This window comes from Pantherophis guttatus, chromosome 6, assembly GCF_059756535.1.
Source record: "Pantherophis guttatus breed Tessera chromosome 6, ASM5975653v1, whole genome shotgun sequence".
Lineage (NCBI taxonomy): Eukaryota > Metazoa > Chordata > Lepidosauria > Squamata > Colubridae > Pantherophis > Pantherophis guttatus.
The window spans coordinates 61,390,789-61,404,694 of record NC_142068.1 but is presented as its reverse complement, the minus strand read 5'-3'; the positions used below and the strand labels follow the sequence as shown (position 1 = coordinate 61,404,694).

The 13,906-nt window shown below is 41.0% G+C and overlaps 1 protein-coding gene across 1 annotated transcript; it reads right to left on the bottom strand.

Moving 5' to 3' along the window:
- Positions 1–9,447: 9,447 nt before the first annotated feature.
- LOC148113132 (uncharacterized) lies at positions 9,448–13,629 on the bottom strand. The gene is given in 4 exon segments (XM_087872363.1): positions 9,448–9,964; positions 10,580–11,414; positions 11,525–11,661; positions 11,663–13,629. Coding segments are annotated over 4 exon segments (3,456 nt in total).
- Between the last annotated feature and the right edge of the window lie 277 nt (positions 13,630–13,906).

Sequence of the window (13,906 nt, the reverse complement as noted above, 5' to 3'; positions counted from 1 at the left end):
AAAAAATAATATCTAGTAATTTTGTTTAGTGGACTGTTACTATAATCTCTTTCCTCTGCGTAGAACGTTTTTATGCTGCTTATAGCCTGACCATTGACCTGAATCTTTCTAAACAATCATGCTACATTTATTCTACTGATACCAGAAATGGCATAACATTTGGAAGACAGTTTTGAATTTGTTCAAAACTGCTTTTTGGCATTTAAAATGTATTCATCTCATTTCTTTTGTATTCATAGATACACACACACTAATTTTCCAAGAATGAAGATAAAATATATAGCAAATCTCAAAAAAAGCATCAAATACAGTTGTTAGCAAATAGCAAATAGGATGCCTGAGGCAAATCATTGGCAGGAAACAACGGTAATTATACACACACACATGTATACACACTGTTGTGTATATGACAATCTTTGGAAAAAATCTGGATGTTTAAGAAGTCATTGAATACTTCTGCATTTTTTATTTTTTTGAAATTAATATTTGTTTTGGGAAAACAAAGGTTAGGCAGTAAGTACTTAAATATTGTTTCAGCTGCAATTCCAGCATACCTGCTCACATGATATTATTTCAAAGTTCCAAGTTTCATAACCTTAGTATGATATTGTGGTACAAATAACATTTTTCAAAGATCAACAAAGAATGTAAATTGTAATTGCATTCTTATTCAGTGTGAGATGAGAAACTGATTTGTAATTGCAACTATTGCAATATTGTATTGTATTTTTATAGTGTTTCCTTTATAGATATTATATGTATAGAACTGCTTGTTTATAAAAATGTTTATACATAACAGTTGAAGAAATGACCCATATGATTTAAAAATATTGTATGTTCTTATTACAATACTTTATTTAGCTTTTGATTCAATGATTTGAATAATATCCAAGATTTTATTTTAATATCCAAGATTTTCCTAGAATTATTTGGAGGCCCTTGATTAGAAGCAGGCTCCTAAACAAATTGTAATTCAGAATCTGAATTTTACATTAAATGTCTTGGACATCAACAAAGGGCGATGGCACTATTTTTTTTTCCTATTTGTTGTAACTGGATTGTTACAAACAACTAACTCTAGAAAGGCATACATAACCCTTAGCAGTAAGTGGAAGTTGAGGCTTAAGAATATTGCTGTCCATAAACTGGTAAATTAGATATCTATTTGTGTTTTATTTTTTTTCTCCTCTGACTTTTTATGTTGCTTCCACAGATGACAGTCTATTGCTAATACTATTGACTTGGTCTCTCTCCCATTATATTTCTCATTTAAAATGGGTCTCTTGGCACTCACTGATTTCTAGCTGCACCTGACTACATTTTGAAAAACATGCTTTCAATTTTCTAAAATAAGACATACAGGAAAGCTTCAGTTCCCAGAATCATCTTTTTTGCCATAATTCTAGGCCCCAGCTGGACCCCTTAAGCTTTCATAGAAAAATTAAAATAATTGACAACCAATGGTTTAGTCTGGAAATGTGACCTTCTACCCCAGAAATAAAAGAAGCAAATGGGAATAATTGGGACCATACCTGTAGAAGGGGGGGGGAAGTGTATGAAGGATGATAGGTAACATTAATGTTTTATAACTTGTTTTCCTTGTTTCCATGGCAGTCCTAAATATCTGGCTAGAATTGGGGACAATCAACTGCTAATGCATGTGTGGCAGTGGTGGGTTGCCCCCGGTTCACACCGGTTCTATAGAACTGGTAGTAAAACCGGCGGGAGGCTCCGCCCACCGACCCCATCATCATCAAAACGCTTCTGCGCTTGCACAGAAGAGTGTGTGTGCACGCAGCCCCACTGCAAACTGGTAGTAAAGGTAAGCAGAACCCACCCTGATGTGTGGACTCTGAAATATTATGTAAGACTCACAACCTATACAAAACCAAAAAATATTCTCTCTTGCTAACTCCATTACTGATAGTAGTTAATCTCAAAATTCATATTGACATTGTTGTGACCTGTTGATCATTAAGTCTTCTTTTCCAATGAGATATTTTAGACAAGCAGCATCAAAATAATTGATTTAAATTTATCCTGGTGCAACTCCTGCAGCAAGGTCATCTTCAGTGTATTTGAATAGCATTTTGAAAGGAAAAAACTTCACATTCCTTTTTTTTAATTGGAAGAAATTTGAACTGCCCATTTGCTTCCTGAAAGTAAACATCTGCCCTATATTTCCTTAATCAATTCAGGCTTTGACATGAATCATAATGCAGCCCTTTAAATTACTTTTAATATAATTTTGAGATTAATTACCATGCTTCCCTCCGATCATATTACTTATTGAAAAGAAATCTAGTGTTTGGAAGTTCTCTTTCAAAATAACTACACTTTTGCAAGATTAACACATTTAGCAAGTATTAAATCTTCTAGATTTTTTAAAAGCTTGGATAACAAATTGAATTTCTTCTTTCCTAACTGGATTTGGCATTTTACCAAAACTGTAGGAGGGAAAATGGTTCAGTAACCATCTTCAGTGACTTATGAAGTTGGATAGCAAAGAATATCATCTGTCTACCAGATGCAAAACTGGCATGAAGAAAAAAAATGCTCACACAGATGATAGCGTAAGCAATTATATAGAGAAGGGATCCAAGGTTAAGAAGTAGAGAAGTGTTATCAATAACTGAGAAAAATAGTTCCATTTCCTTAATAGAAGCCAATAATGCTGATGGATTAATATCTCAAAATGGATTTATTGCTCTATTAAGAGAACTTTATTAGTTTCTTTGTAACATGCTTATTTAGAACATTTTACAGTAGCTTCATATTCATTATTGGATCTGATATTTTGCTAATTATAATAAACGGGATTATTTCATGGTTGTAGTGTAAAGTCTCAAATAAAGGACAATAAAGTAAGGAACTCTAGTCTCGAGAGACACAGGCAGAGAGACAAGTCATTCAAGAATAAAATTTTACATTGATTCAGAAATATTTATTCAGAAATAAATATTTAAGGTTGGCTGAAACAGTTCTCTAGATATATTTATTTATTTATTAAATTTATATGCTGCCCATCTCACTATCCAGAATTTTATTTTTTGCCTTTCAGAGCTGCACTTTAATTGAAATTTGTAACTGGTATTTTAAAATACTGAATTGTTACTGATGTTAATCTTTGATACTATTTATCTTTGATATTTTTTATCTGGTTTCCATTTACCATAGCAGCAAAAGGTTAACACTGCAATTTCTAAAACTGATTTTGAACAATAAACCAAATTATTTAAAATTATTTCTTCATTTCTTATATTTTCATTTTAAAAGAAATATCAAGTAGTTAGTAATATCTAATCAAATCATGTTTATTCTTTGTAGCATATACAAAAACAACACAAAGCAAATTACTGTTTATTTACTTAGATTGTTTTTGCATTGCTTTTCAAATGCAACAAGGGAGAAATGTACTTTCAGATTTGCAAGATTCTGTTAACGTAATCTTATAATAAGGTAAAATTAGAGATAGTCCTCGACTTATGGCCACAATTGAGCCCAAGGTTTCTGTTGTTAAATGAGACATTTGTTAAATGAGTTTTGCCCCATTTTACAATCTTTCTTGCCTCAGTTGTTAAGTAAATCATTGCAAGTTGAAAAGTTAGTAAGTGAATCTGGCTTCTCCATTGACTTTGCTTGTCAGAAGGTCACAAAAGTCGATCACATGCCCTTGGGACATAGCAACGGTCATAAATATGAGTCAGTTGCCAAGCATCTGAATTTTGATCACATGATCATGGGGATGTTGCAAAGATTGTAACTGTGAAAAACGGTCATAAGTCACTTTTTTCAATGCTGTTGTAATTTTGAAGAGTCACTAAATGTAAGTCTAGGACTATCTGTAGTGCTTCTGGGCATGCTTTCTGGCTGCACTACCTTGCAAGACTGACATAACTTTTCCCTATCTAAATCCAACATCTTAACAAAATTCATGTATGTCGCTTTCTTTTGCAGATTTTTTTTTTAATTGGAATCATACAGTGTTTTAGATTTAATTCCCAAAAAAGTGATTTACAGGACATGGTTAAATTGAATTGATTTTAATTGGGTTGTTTTAAATTCTGGCCAAAAATATTTAATTATTTTTTAAACTGTTTTTAAATTTTGTATGTTCTGTTTTTATTTTGGCTGTTCACCGCCCTGAGTCCTGCTGGAGAAGGGCGGTATACAAATTAAAACAAACAAATAAATAAATAAATGGAAACTTAAGTGCAGCAGCGGTAAGCAACTCATTAAAGCTTCTATATGCAGGTAGTCCTCGAGTTACAACCATAATTGAGCCCAAAATTTATGTTAAGTGAAACATTTCTTAAGTGAGTTTGCCCCATTTTACGACTTTTCTTGCCACAGTTGTTACGTGAATTGTTGCATTGGTTAAGTAGCATTGTTGTTAAGTGAATCTGGAATTCCCATTGATTTTGCTTGTCAGAAGGTGATCACATGACCCTGGGACACTGCAGCCATCATAAATATGAACTAGACGCCAAATGTCTGAATTTTGATCATGTGACCATGGGGATGCTGCAACGGTTGTAAGTATGAAAAATGGTCCTAAATCACTTTTTTCAGTTCCATTGTAACTTTGAACGGTCACTAAACGAATTGTTGTAAGTCAAGGACTACCTGTATGTTTGTATTAAACATGTTAATACTATGCTGAGCAATACTTGAAAATGACACAGCTGCTTTAATGAGTTGTCTTGCTCTAAAATAACTTTTTTTTTAATTGAATATAAAGCATTCTACAGCCATGTTTTCTATATACTATTGATAGTGAACATTCCAGGCCCAACTCCATCATTAAATTTAAAAAATTCAAAATTTCATGAAAAATATGGTCTATTATATATGTTACAGCAAATATTTAAATGGCATCAGCTGTATGGTGATGTTTTCAATTTTTCTTCTCAATTACAAAGCATAGATAGAGGTTTTTGGTTTTTTAAATTCTAATGCTAATTTATTTTTCTAACATTCATATCTTTACAAAAGCAGCTGGAATTGCAAGATGCAAACACACAGTAATTGGCAACATAATTTTTTGATAAGAAACAGCACAGGAAACAGTCCTTAAAAAGGATATAAATTAAGGCAATTAAAGATCTCAAAAAGTATTTGAGAATAAATGCACAGATGTGTCCAAAAATGCTAAACCATAACATGCTTCAAATGATAAAACAGTATGTTTTCCAGTAAAAGGTAGGCTGAGAAGAGCAAAACTCATTTTATTTCTTGTATATAATACAATAGATTATGGTTTGTGTGAAATAGTTACAGTAGAGTCTGGTACTCTAGAAATGGAAAATGGATAGCAAAAGAACAATCACAACATCTGAGTGCAAAATAGAAGAAACTGTAGATGCAACTTTCAAGATTTCATCTGCTCCTGAGCTTTAGAGTTATTGTAACCTTCCAGACATTGCATAAAACTGCACCTATTTGAAGGAAGTCTTTGAAATTAAACATGCAAAGCACTATTGATTAATTGTATACCATCAAGCTGGTATTGATTCTCTGTTACCACTGTTCCAGGATAATCTTTCCTCTATTTATGCTCTTCAAGTTTTCCAATAGTGAACCCATCAATACTATAACTGAATTTGTCTGCCTTGCATAGAATGTCACAGTAAAAGCAACTTCCTGTACAGTTCTGATCTCTGTATATTTAAATATGTATCTTTTTAAAGGCCTTAATCACATGTATTGCTGTTTTGTAGTGTATTTCTTGACTGCTGGTTCTTTAACTATTGAAAGCCCATCCCAAAAAATGGAAGCTATCCATTACTTCAATTTCTTCGTTGTCAATTCTAAAGCTGTTTTCTATATCAGTTGTCATTAGTTAGGTATACTTTATATTTAATCATAGTCTCTTTTTTATTATAATTCTTGACTTTCATTATTAAATAAGGTGACCAGATTTTAACATTGGTAAAGAGGGACATTGTGGGCGTGGCTTATTTTGTGGGCGTGGCTATCTGGTCATGTGACTGGGTGGGCGTGGCTATCTGGTCATGTGACTGGGTGTGCGTGGCTAGCTGGTCATGTGACCGGGTGGCCATGGCTATGTGTATAGGGTAAGGTGAACAGATTTTAACATTGGTAAGAAGGACACCATTGTGGGCGTGACTTATTGTGTGGGCGTGGCTTGGAGGCCATGTGACTGGGTGGGCGTGGCTAGCTGGTCATGTAACCGGGTGGCCATGGCTATGTGTATAGGGACTACTCAGAGGGCTGAAAAGTCATTTCTGACAGGTCCTCACACTTTTGACTGGTCCTCACACTTATGACCATCCTCACATTTATGCCCGTGCAGTATTCTTAACAACCATGTCACTCATTTCACAACTGCTTCTCTTCAACATGGTGACAAGATAGGGCAAAAACGTAAAATGTGAGGACAGTCGTAAGTTCGAGGACTGGTCAAAAGTGTGAGGACCAGTTAAAATAACTTTTTCAGCCCTCTGAGTAGTCCATATGCACAAAAGGATTAACCAGAGGGCTGAAAAAAGTCATTTCTGACAGGTCCTCGCACTTTTGACTGGTCCTCACACTTATGACCATCCTCACATTTATGCCCATGCAGCATTCTTAACAACCATGTCACTCATTTCACAACTGCTTCTCTTCAACATGGTGACAAGATAGGGCAAAAATGTAAAATGTGAGGACAGTCATAAATTCAAGGACTGGTCAAAAGTGTGAGGACCAGTCAAAAATAACTTTTTCAGCCCTCTGAGTAGTCCATATGCATTAAAGGATACAGCAATAGAGAGGGATGAAGGAATGGAAATTAGAGTAGGAGTGAGGGTAAGAGAGGGAGGAAGAGAGGAGGAGAAGGAGAAAGGAAGAGGAAGTAGGGAGGAGAAAAAGAGGGTGGGGGGAAGAGAAAGTAAGAAGGAAAGAAAAGAGAGTGGTGGTAGGTTTGAGGAGAAAGATTGCTGTACAATAAAAAAGATGAAAGGGAAGAAAGCCAACCCCAAGCAAATATAAAGATATTAAGATTAAGAATGAATTGTTAAACTTTAAAGAATAAAAAAGAACAAATATGAATAAATAGCAATAATTAGAAACACACATACAAACATACAATGTATTTTCTTTGAACAGAATATTTGGCTGGTTCACAAATTTAAACAGCGTTTAGTCATTTCAATTAAATTTACAATTTCTATATTTCCTTTTTGCCATATTTATTCCTCATCTATTTTTTTAAAAAAACAATATTACCCTTCATCCTCATCTCTAATCTTAATCAAATTCAATTTTTCCCTTCTATTCTATATTATACCCCTTCCCATTGTCATCTATTTTTATATCCATCCTCACATTGGTTAATTATGTAATTATGTAATACAGTTGTTTAATACAAATTCAACATTTTAATATAAATCAATTAGTTATATAACTATCTTTTTTGTATATTAATCAATATGAACATGAATATTCCAATTATTTCCATGCAATCCAATTTCTTACAAATCAATTAATTATATTTACCAATAATAATAAACCAAATAATTTCCCCCATATATTCCTCCAAACCACAACTTAACCATTTCTGCTTTCAACACAATATACAATTATTAATAGTATCTCAATTATTACAATTCCCTAGTTAAATAGAGCTTTTTTTCTTTTGTGTTTTAAAATCTTAAACTCTCCTCTTTTGCCCAAAATTTCCCATTGTTTGCAGTTTTGTACCTACCTTTTTTGGTGAGGAAAAAGAAAAAGAAAAAGAAAGAAATCTCTCTCTGCCTCATTTTGTCACCTTGCAGGTTTAGTTTCGCTTTCGCCTTTGTTTTCAGTATAGCTAGGGGGGGGGAAATCTGCTCCAGGAACTTTTTGCAGCTTTTTGCAGCTAATTAACCTAGCGGAAGCTGTTAACAGGGGCTGTTTTTTCTATTTTTGCAGACATGGGTCTATTCATTTTTTTTTAACACTGATCAGCTGTAGGTCGGCCCTTTGAAGCCCCGCGGCAAGAGTTTAAAGACTTTTTTTTCCCTCTAGCCATCAGCGGGGATTCAGGAGGCAGCCGGGAGTCAGGAGCAGAATGAAAAATCGGGACTTTTTTAAAACGCCGCGGGACGCGGGACAAATTGCTCAAAAGCGGGACTGTCCCGCCAAAAGCGGGACGTCTGGTCACCTTATTATTAAAGCTTGCAGATCATTTGCATTTTCAGCTTTTAGAATAGAGGTATAGCATAGGTCCATGATGGCGAACCTATGGTACGGGTACCACAGGTGGCACGCGGAGCCATATCGGTGGGCATGCGAGCTCAGCTCTGATTTCCAGGCCTTCTGGGCCCACCAGAAGTAGGGAAACAGGCTGTTTCCTGCCTCTGGAGGGCCTGGGGGAGTGGGGAAGGCCCGAATTTTGCTCTTCCCTCTCTAGGAGCCTGGGAGGGGGCAAAAACTCATTTTCTTCCAATCTAATTTTGTCCAACACATATTCAACATAAATAAATATGGAGACAGTAAAGAGCTTCCTCTCACTTAGTTGCTGAGTTGCTGCCAATCTTTTCCGCTATATTCTTTCTGGACTGTAACTTCCTGTCCTACGTATAGATTTTGCATTAAGGTGTATATAGATTTTACATTGAGATGTTCTCGGTTCCCATTTTCCTAAGAACATTTTGACAGCATGACATGGCCAACTAAATCAAAGGCCTTTCAATAATCAATAAGCACATGTTGCTTTCTTTTTTGTATTCATCACAGCAATGGGGCTTCTGTTACTTGGTTTTTGACAATCTCTTTTCACATTCTTCTTTAACAGCTGCTTCAATTTTAATCCTCAGTTCTTCTGCTTCTCTGTCTATGAAGTTTAGAACTTGAAGTTATTGATATTCTCATTTTAAATGGTGGGTGTATGTTCAAAATCATAATCTGTTTTATATTGATTTAAAACCTGCATATGAACAGTTTGCAATCTGTTAGACAGTCAGCCCCTGGTCATATGTTCAGCCCCACTAAGTAGGCCAGACCAAGAATTCAACACCATAGGAAGGTTCAAATTACTTTTATTGAGCTTGACCTTAATAAGAATATCTTGTTCTGTACACTTTCCTCCTTCTTACAACTGTGAATTAGAAAAGTGTCTGCCTAAGCCACTTCTGAATATTATCTTTTTTCTGTATTTAAAAAAAATGTTTCAGCCCCTTTTGCCTTAGTAATGTCAGGTGCAAGTTACCAGTGTTAAATCGTGGGCGATTGAAGGAAGACTCGAAACAATGTAACTGTAACTCTTTATTTAACTCCAGAAACAGCAATGGCAATTCAAACCCCGGGCAACCCTTTATATAGGAAGGGGCTGTCCCCGGCTGCAACCACTGACGTGCCTTCTAATTTCCCGCTCTCAGGACTAATTCCTGATTGGCTCATTTGAACTGTACTTGATATCTAACACTCCTCCCCCCTAGTTCAGTGTCCGCCCGTCCGGGGTCTCTATGCTACGTAGTCGCGTAAGTAGGCGGGTCGCTTGGAGGTTCGACTGGACCTGCGCAGTTCAGTCGTTCTGGTGCCTTCGGGTTGAGAGGTTGAGGTCCGCTGCTCCCTCTGTGTGGGCTCCGGAACTCTCTCGAACTCGGTCTCCAGCGTGGATTCGCCTCCTTCTCCCACTTTACTTGGCTGTCCCCGCCGGCTCCTTTCGGCGCCTGTCGCCTCCTCCGTGGACTCAGGTACATGCTCGCTGTTATCTTCTTCCGGGCTGGTGTTAGGCGTGTCCAGAACTGGCGTTTGTGTATTGGCCCGCTCTGGTACCGCTTGCGTGTCTTTTCCTTCCCCCTGGTTGTTGTGCTGGGGTTCACTCTCGACTCTCGTTAATCTTCCCCTTAGCTGGTCGATGTGCCTTTTCCAGTGCTGGCCGTCTGTTGTCTGGACCCGGTAGGACAGGGGCCCCGTCACCTGGGTTATTGTTGCTGGTACCCAGAGTGGGTTTCCGCTCAGGTTTTTTGCGTAGACTCTGTCCCCTGGCTGGAACTCCCGGATTCTGCTCGTGGAGTTGGTTGGCTTCTCTGTGCTGTACTGCGGGTGCAGTCTGTCCAAAGGGGATCTCAGCTTACGGCCCATTAATAATTCTGCTGGGCTTCGGTGGGTCGTGGCGCTTGGTGTAATGTGCTGGATGGCTAATAGTTTATCTAATTTGGCCTGAATGTCCCCTGGGCCTAATCTCATAAGCGTCTCCTTTGTAGATCTCACCATCCGTTCCGCCAAACTGTTCGTCGAAGGTTTTTTGGGGGCCGATAAGGCGTGCCTTATTCCTTGGTCAGCGAGGAACATCTCGAAGGTGTTTGATGTGAACGGCGGCCCGTTGTCGGAGACTATGAGGTCGGGAATCCCATGTGTGGCGAATAGGCGTCTCAATACTTTAATCACTGCATCTGCTGTGGTCGTCGACATGAGCACTACTTTGAGCCACTTTGAATATGCGTCCACGATGACTAGGAACGTATTCCCTTTGCATGGCCCTGCGAAGTCGATGTGCAATCTGGCCCATGGTGTTCCCGGGTTTTCCCAGTCGTGGACGGGGGCTGAGTTTGGTGCCGCCCTCGACTCTTGGCAGTTTGCGCAGGAGGACACCCACGTCTCGATTTCCTTGTCCATCCCGGGCCACCACACGTAGCTTCTGGCCAGGGCTTTCATCCTCACGATCCCCGGGTGCCCGTCGTGGAGTAATCTGAGTGTCTGTTGTCTTAGTGTGTTTGGAACAATGACTCTATCCCCCCACAACACGCACCCCCTTAGTCCTGACAGTTCATTTTGCCTCCGTTTGTATGGCAGGAACTCTGTGCTTATGTCTTTTTCCTCCGGCCACCCCTTCCAGATCCAATTTAAAATTCGCGCCAGTATTTTGTCCTTTGCGGTGGCCCTCGCGATGTCGGCTGCAGAAATTCGGGCTTCCTCCATCGTCTCGATTAGCAGCGTGGTCATCGCTGGCGCTGGATCCTCCCCCGTTTCTGGAAGTGGGCACCTGCTGTGGGCGTCTGCATGGTCGATTGATTTTCCCGGGTGGTGGAGCAGTGTGTAGTTGTAGGCTGCCAGAAACTCCACCCATCTTAGCATTCTGGGCGACAAAACGGGGGGTGTTGGTTTGTCCCCTGCTATGATGCCTAACAATGGCTTGTGGTCGGTTATTAGTTCAAAACTCCGACCGTAGAGATACTCATGGAACCTTTTTATTCCGGCTACTGCGGCTAACGCCTCTTTGTCCAATTGGCTATAGTTCCGTTCGGGTTTTGACAAAGTCCGGGAGAAAAATGCAATGGGGGCCTCTGTTCCGTTAGGCATCTTGTGGCTCAATACAGCTCCGATGCCGAAAGGGGATGCATCGCAAGTTAGTCTTATGGGTAATGTCCCGCTGTATTGCACTAAAACTCTGTCTGACGTTAAAAGGTTCTTTATGTCTTCGAATGCTTTCCTCTCTCGCTCCCCCCATTTCCATTCTGCCTTCCTGTCCAGTAGCCGGTGGAGTGGTTCAGCAGTGGTAGCTTTCTGCGGTAGGAAGATATTATAAAAGTTAAGCAACCCCAAAAATGCCTGCAGTTCGGTTTTATTTTTGGGGGGGGGGGTGCTTCCTTGATCGCTCTCAGCTTCCCGGGGGTGGGTCTAATTCCCGACTCATCTATCAAGTATCCCAGGAACTCGACCTGAGTCTCTGCTAGTCTTGTCCCTTTTAACTTTGAGTCCCACTTTCTGGAACCTTGTCAGCACCTCCCTCAGTCGCTGCTTCAATTGAGTCGTGTCCCTTGCTGATATTAATACATCGTCGAAATATGGGACGACTCCCTCGATTCCCTGTAGGAGTCGTTCCATCAGGCTTTGGAAAAGCCCGGGCGCTACACTCACCCCAAATTGCAGTCTCTTACATTTGAATGCGCCCCTGTGTGTAACGATGGTTTGTGCTTCCGCGGTGGCTTCATCTACGGGCAGCTGCTGGTATGCTTGTGCTAAATCCAATTTTGCGAAGATTCTTCCCCTCCCCAAGGAATGCAAGAGGTGTTGGACTACTGGTACAGGGTATGCGCTTTGTTGGAGCGCCTTATTTAATGTACTTTTATAGTCTCCGCACAAGCGTACTGACCCGTCCGGTTTAATCAGTGTCACGATGGGGGTTTCCCATCTCGCGTGGTCTATTGGCTCTAACACTCCCTGTGCGACCAGTTTATCTAATTGTTCGTCTATTTTTGGCCGTAGCGCAAAAGGGACTCTCCGGGGTTTGATTCGGATTGGGGCTACCTGGGGGTCTAAATTGAATGAGATTGGGGACCCTTTGTACTTGCCTAGTTCGTTGTTAAAGACCTCTGCGAACTCCCTCATCAGGTCCTCCTCCCAGGTGTCGTTTCCGATGTGATCGACGCCGGTGATGGCTAGCCCCAATGGCTCGAACCACTCCATGCCCAGCAGGCTGGGCCGGTCTCTGTCCACAATCGTGAGGGGTAGCGTGGCTTTGAATGTCTTGTAGGCTACGTTGAACTTGCCAATGCCTACCACAGGAATTCGGTTCCCTTGGTAGTCGATGAGGGTGAGGCGCTGTCGTTTGAGGTCGCGGGCTTTGATGTGTGGCAGGAGCTTCTTGATTGTTCTCCAGGATACCATCGATAGGCTGGATCCCGAGTCCACCTCCATTCTGCAGGGTCTCCCCTCGATCAAGACTGTTGCCGCCATCTTATTTGCCCTTCCTGCGCTGGCATGGCCGATCACGATGGTTTGATGGGTCTCACCTCGATCCGCCCGATGGTCATCGTTTCTTTGTCCTCGCCCAAACAGTTGTCTCTTCCCACTTGTCTGGAATTTTCTGTTGTTTGTTGGCGATCGGGGGGGTCTGGTCTTCCTTGAGGCTGGCTGGGATGCCCTGCAGACCCTCGCTATGTGCCCTTTCTTTTCGCATCTTTGGCAGATAGCGTCCCGAAATCTGCATTCGGCTCTCGGGTGGTTCCCTTCGCATCCCGAGCACCAGGCCTCTCTCTTCCCCTGTTGTCTCTCCTTGCGATCGGCTCGGAGGTGATGGACTTCATCCTCCTCGTCCTCTTCCTCCGAACCCGATTCCACTCTTTCATAGTGCACGGCCGCCTCCTCCTTTACGGGCGGCCTGCTTTTCATTTTCTTCATAGCCGCCGCCGATTTCTGGGAAGCTTCGGTTGCGGATGCTTCTTCCAAGGCCTCCTTGAATGTAATTTGAGGCCGGGCCAGCAACCTACTCTGTAACGTGAGGTCCCTCAGTCCCAGTACTAGACGGTCCCTCATGGCCTCTTCTAGATTCAGGAAATCGCATGCAGCAGCTATTTCCCGCAAGGTCGCCACGAACGCACTGATTGTCTCTCCCTCTCTTTGGTCCCTCCGATAAAACTCATGCCTTCTTACCAGGGATGATGCTTGCGGTGCGTAGTGTGCCTTGAGTATTTCTTGCAACGTTGTCCAGGTCATGGTCTTCAGATCGGCTGGGGCGGCAAGCGCTTTTGCCATTTTAAAAACTGCCGGGTCGCAATGGGTGAGGAAAAGGGCCCTCTTCCTCTGCTCTGATAAGCTCAGCAGATCGTTCGCCTCCATGAACATATAGAATCGCTCCATGTAAGCTTCCCAATCTTCCCCGGTTGGGTTGAATGGAGCGGGCGGTGTGATTGTAGACATCACGATAGCCGATGATCTGACCGGTGTTTCGGTGGATCGGATGGGTGGCTGATGATTGCTTGGAGATTGATGTGCAGTCCTGTTCCTTCAGATCCCACCTTCGTCGCCAATGTTAAATCGTGGGCGATTGAAGGAAGACTCGAAACAATGTAACTGTAACTCTTTATTTAACTCCAGAAACAGCAATGGCAATTCAAACCCCGGGCAACCCTTTATATAGGAAGGGGCTGTCCCCGGCTGCAACCACTGACGTGCCTTCTAATTTCCCGCTCTCAGG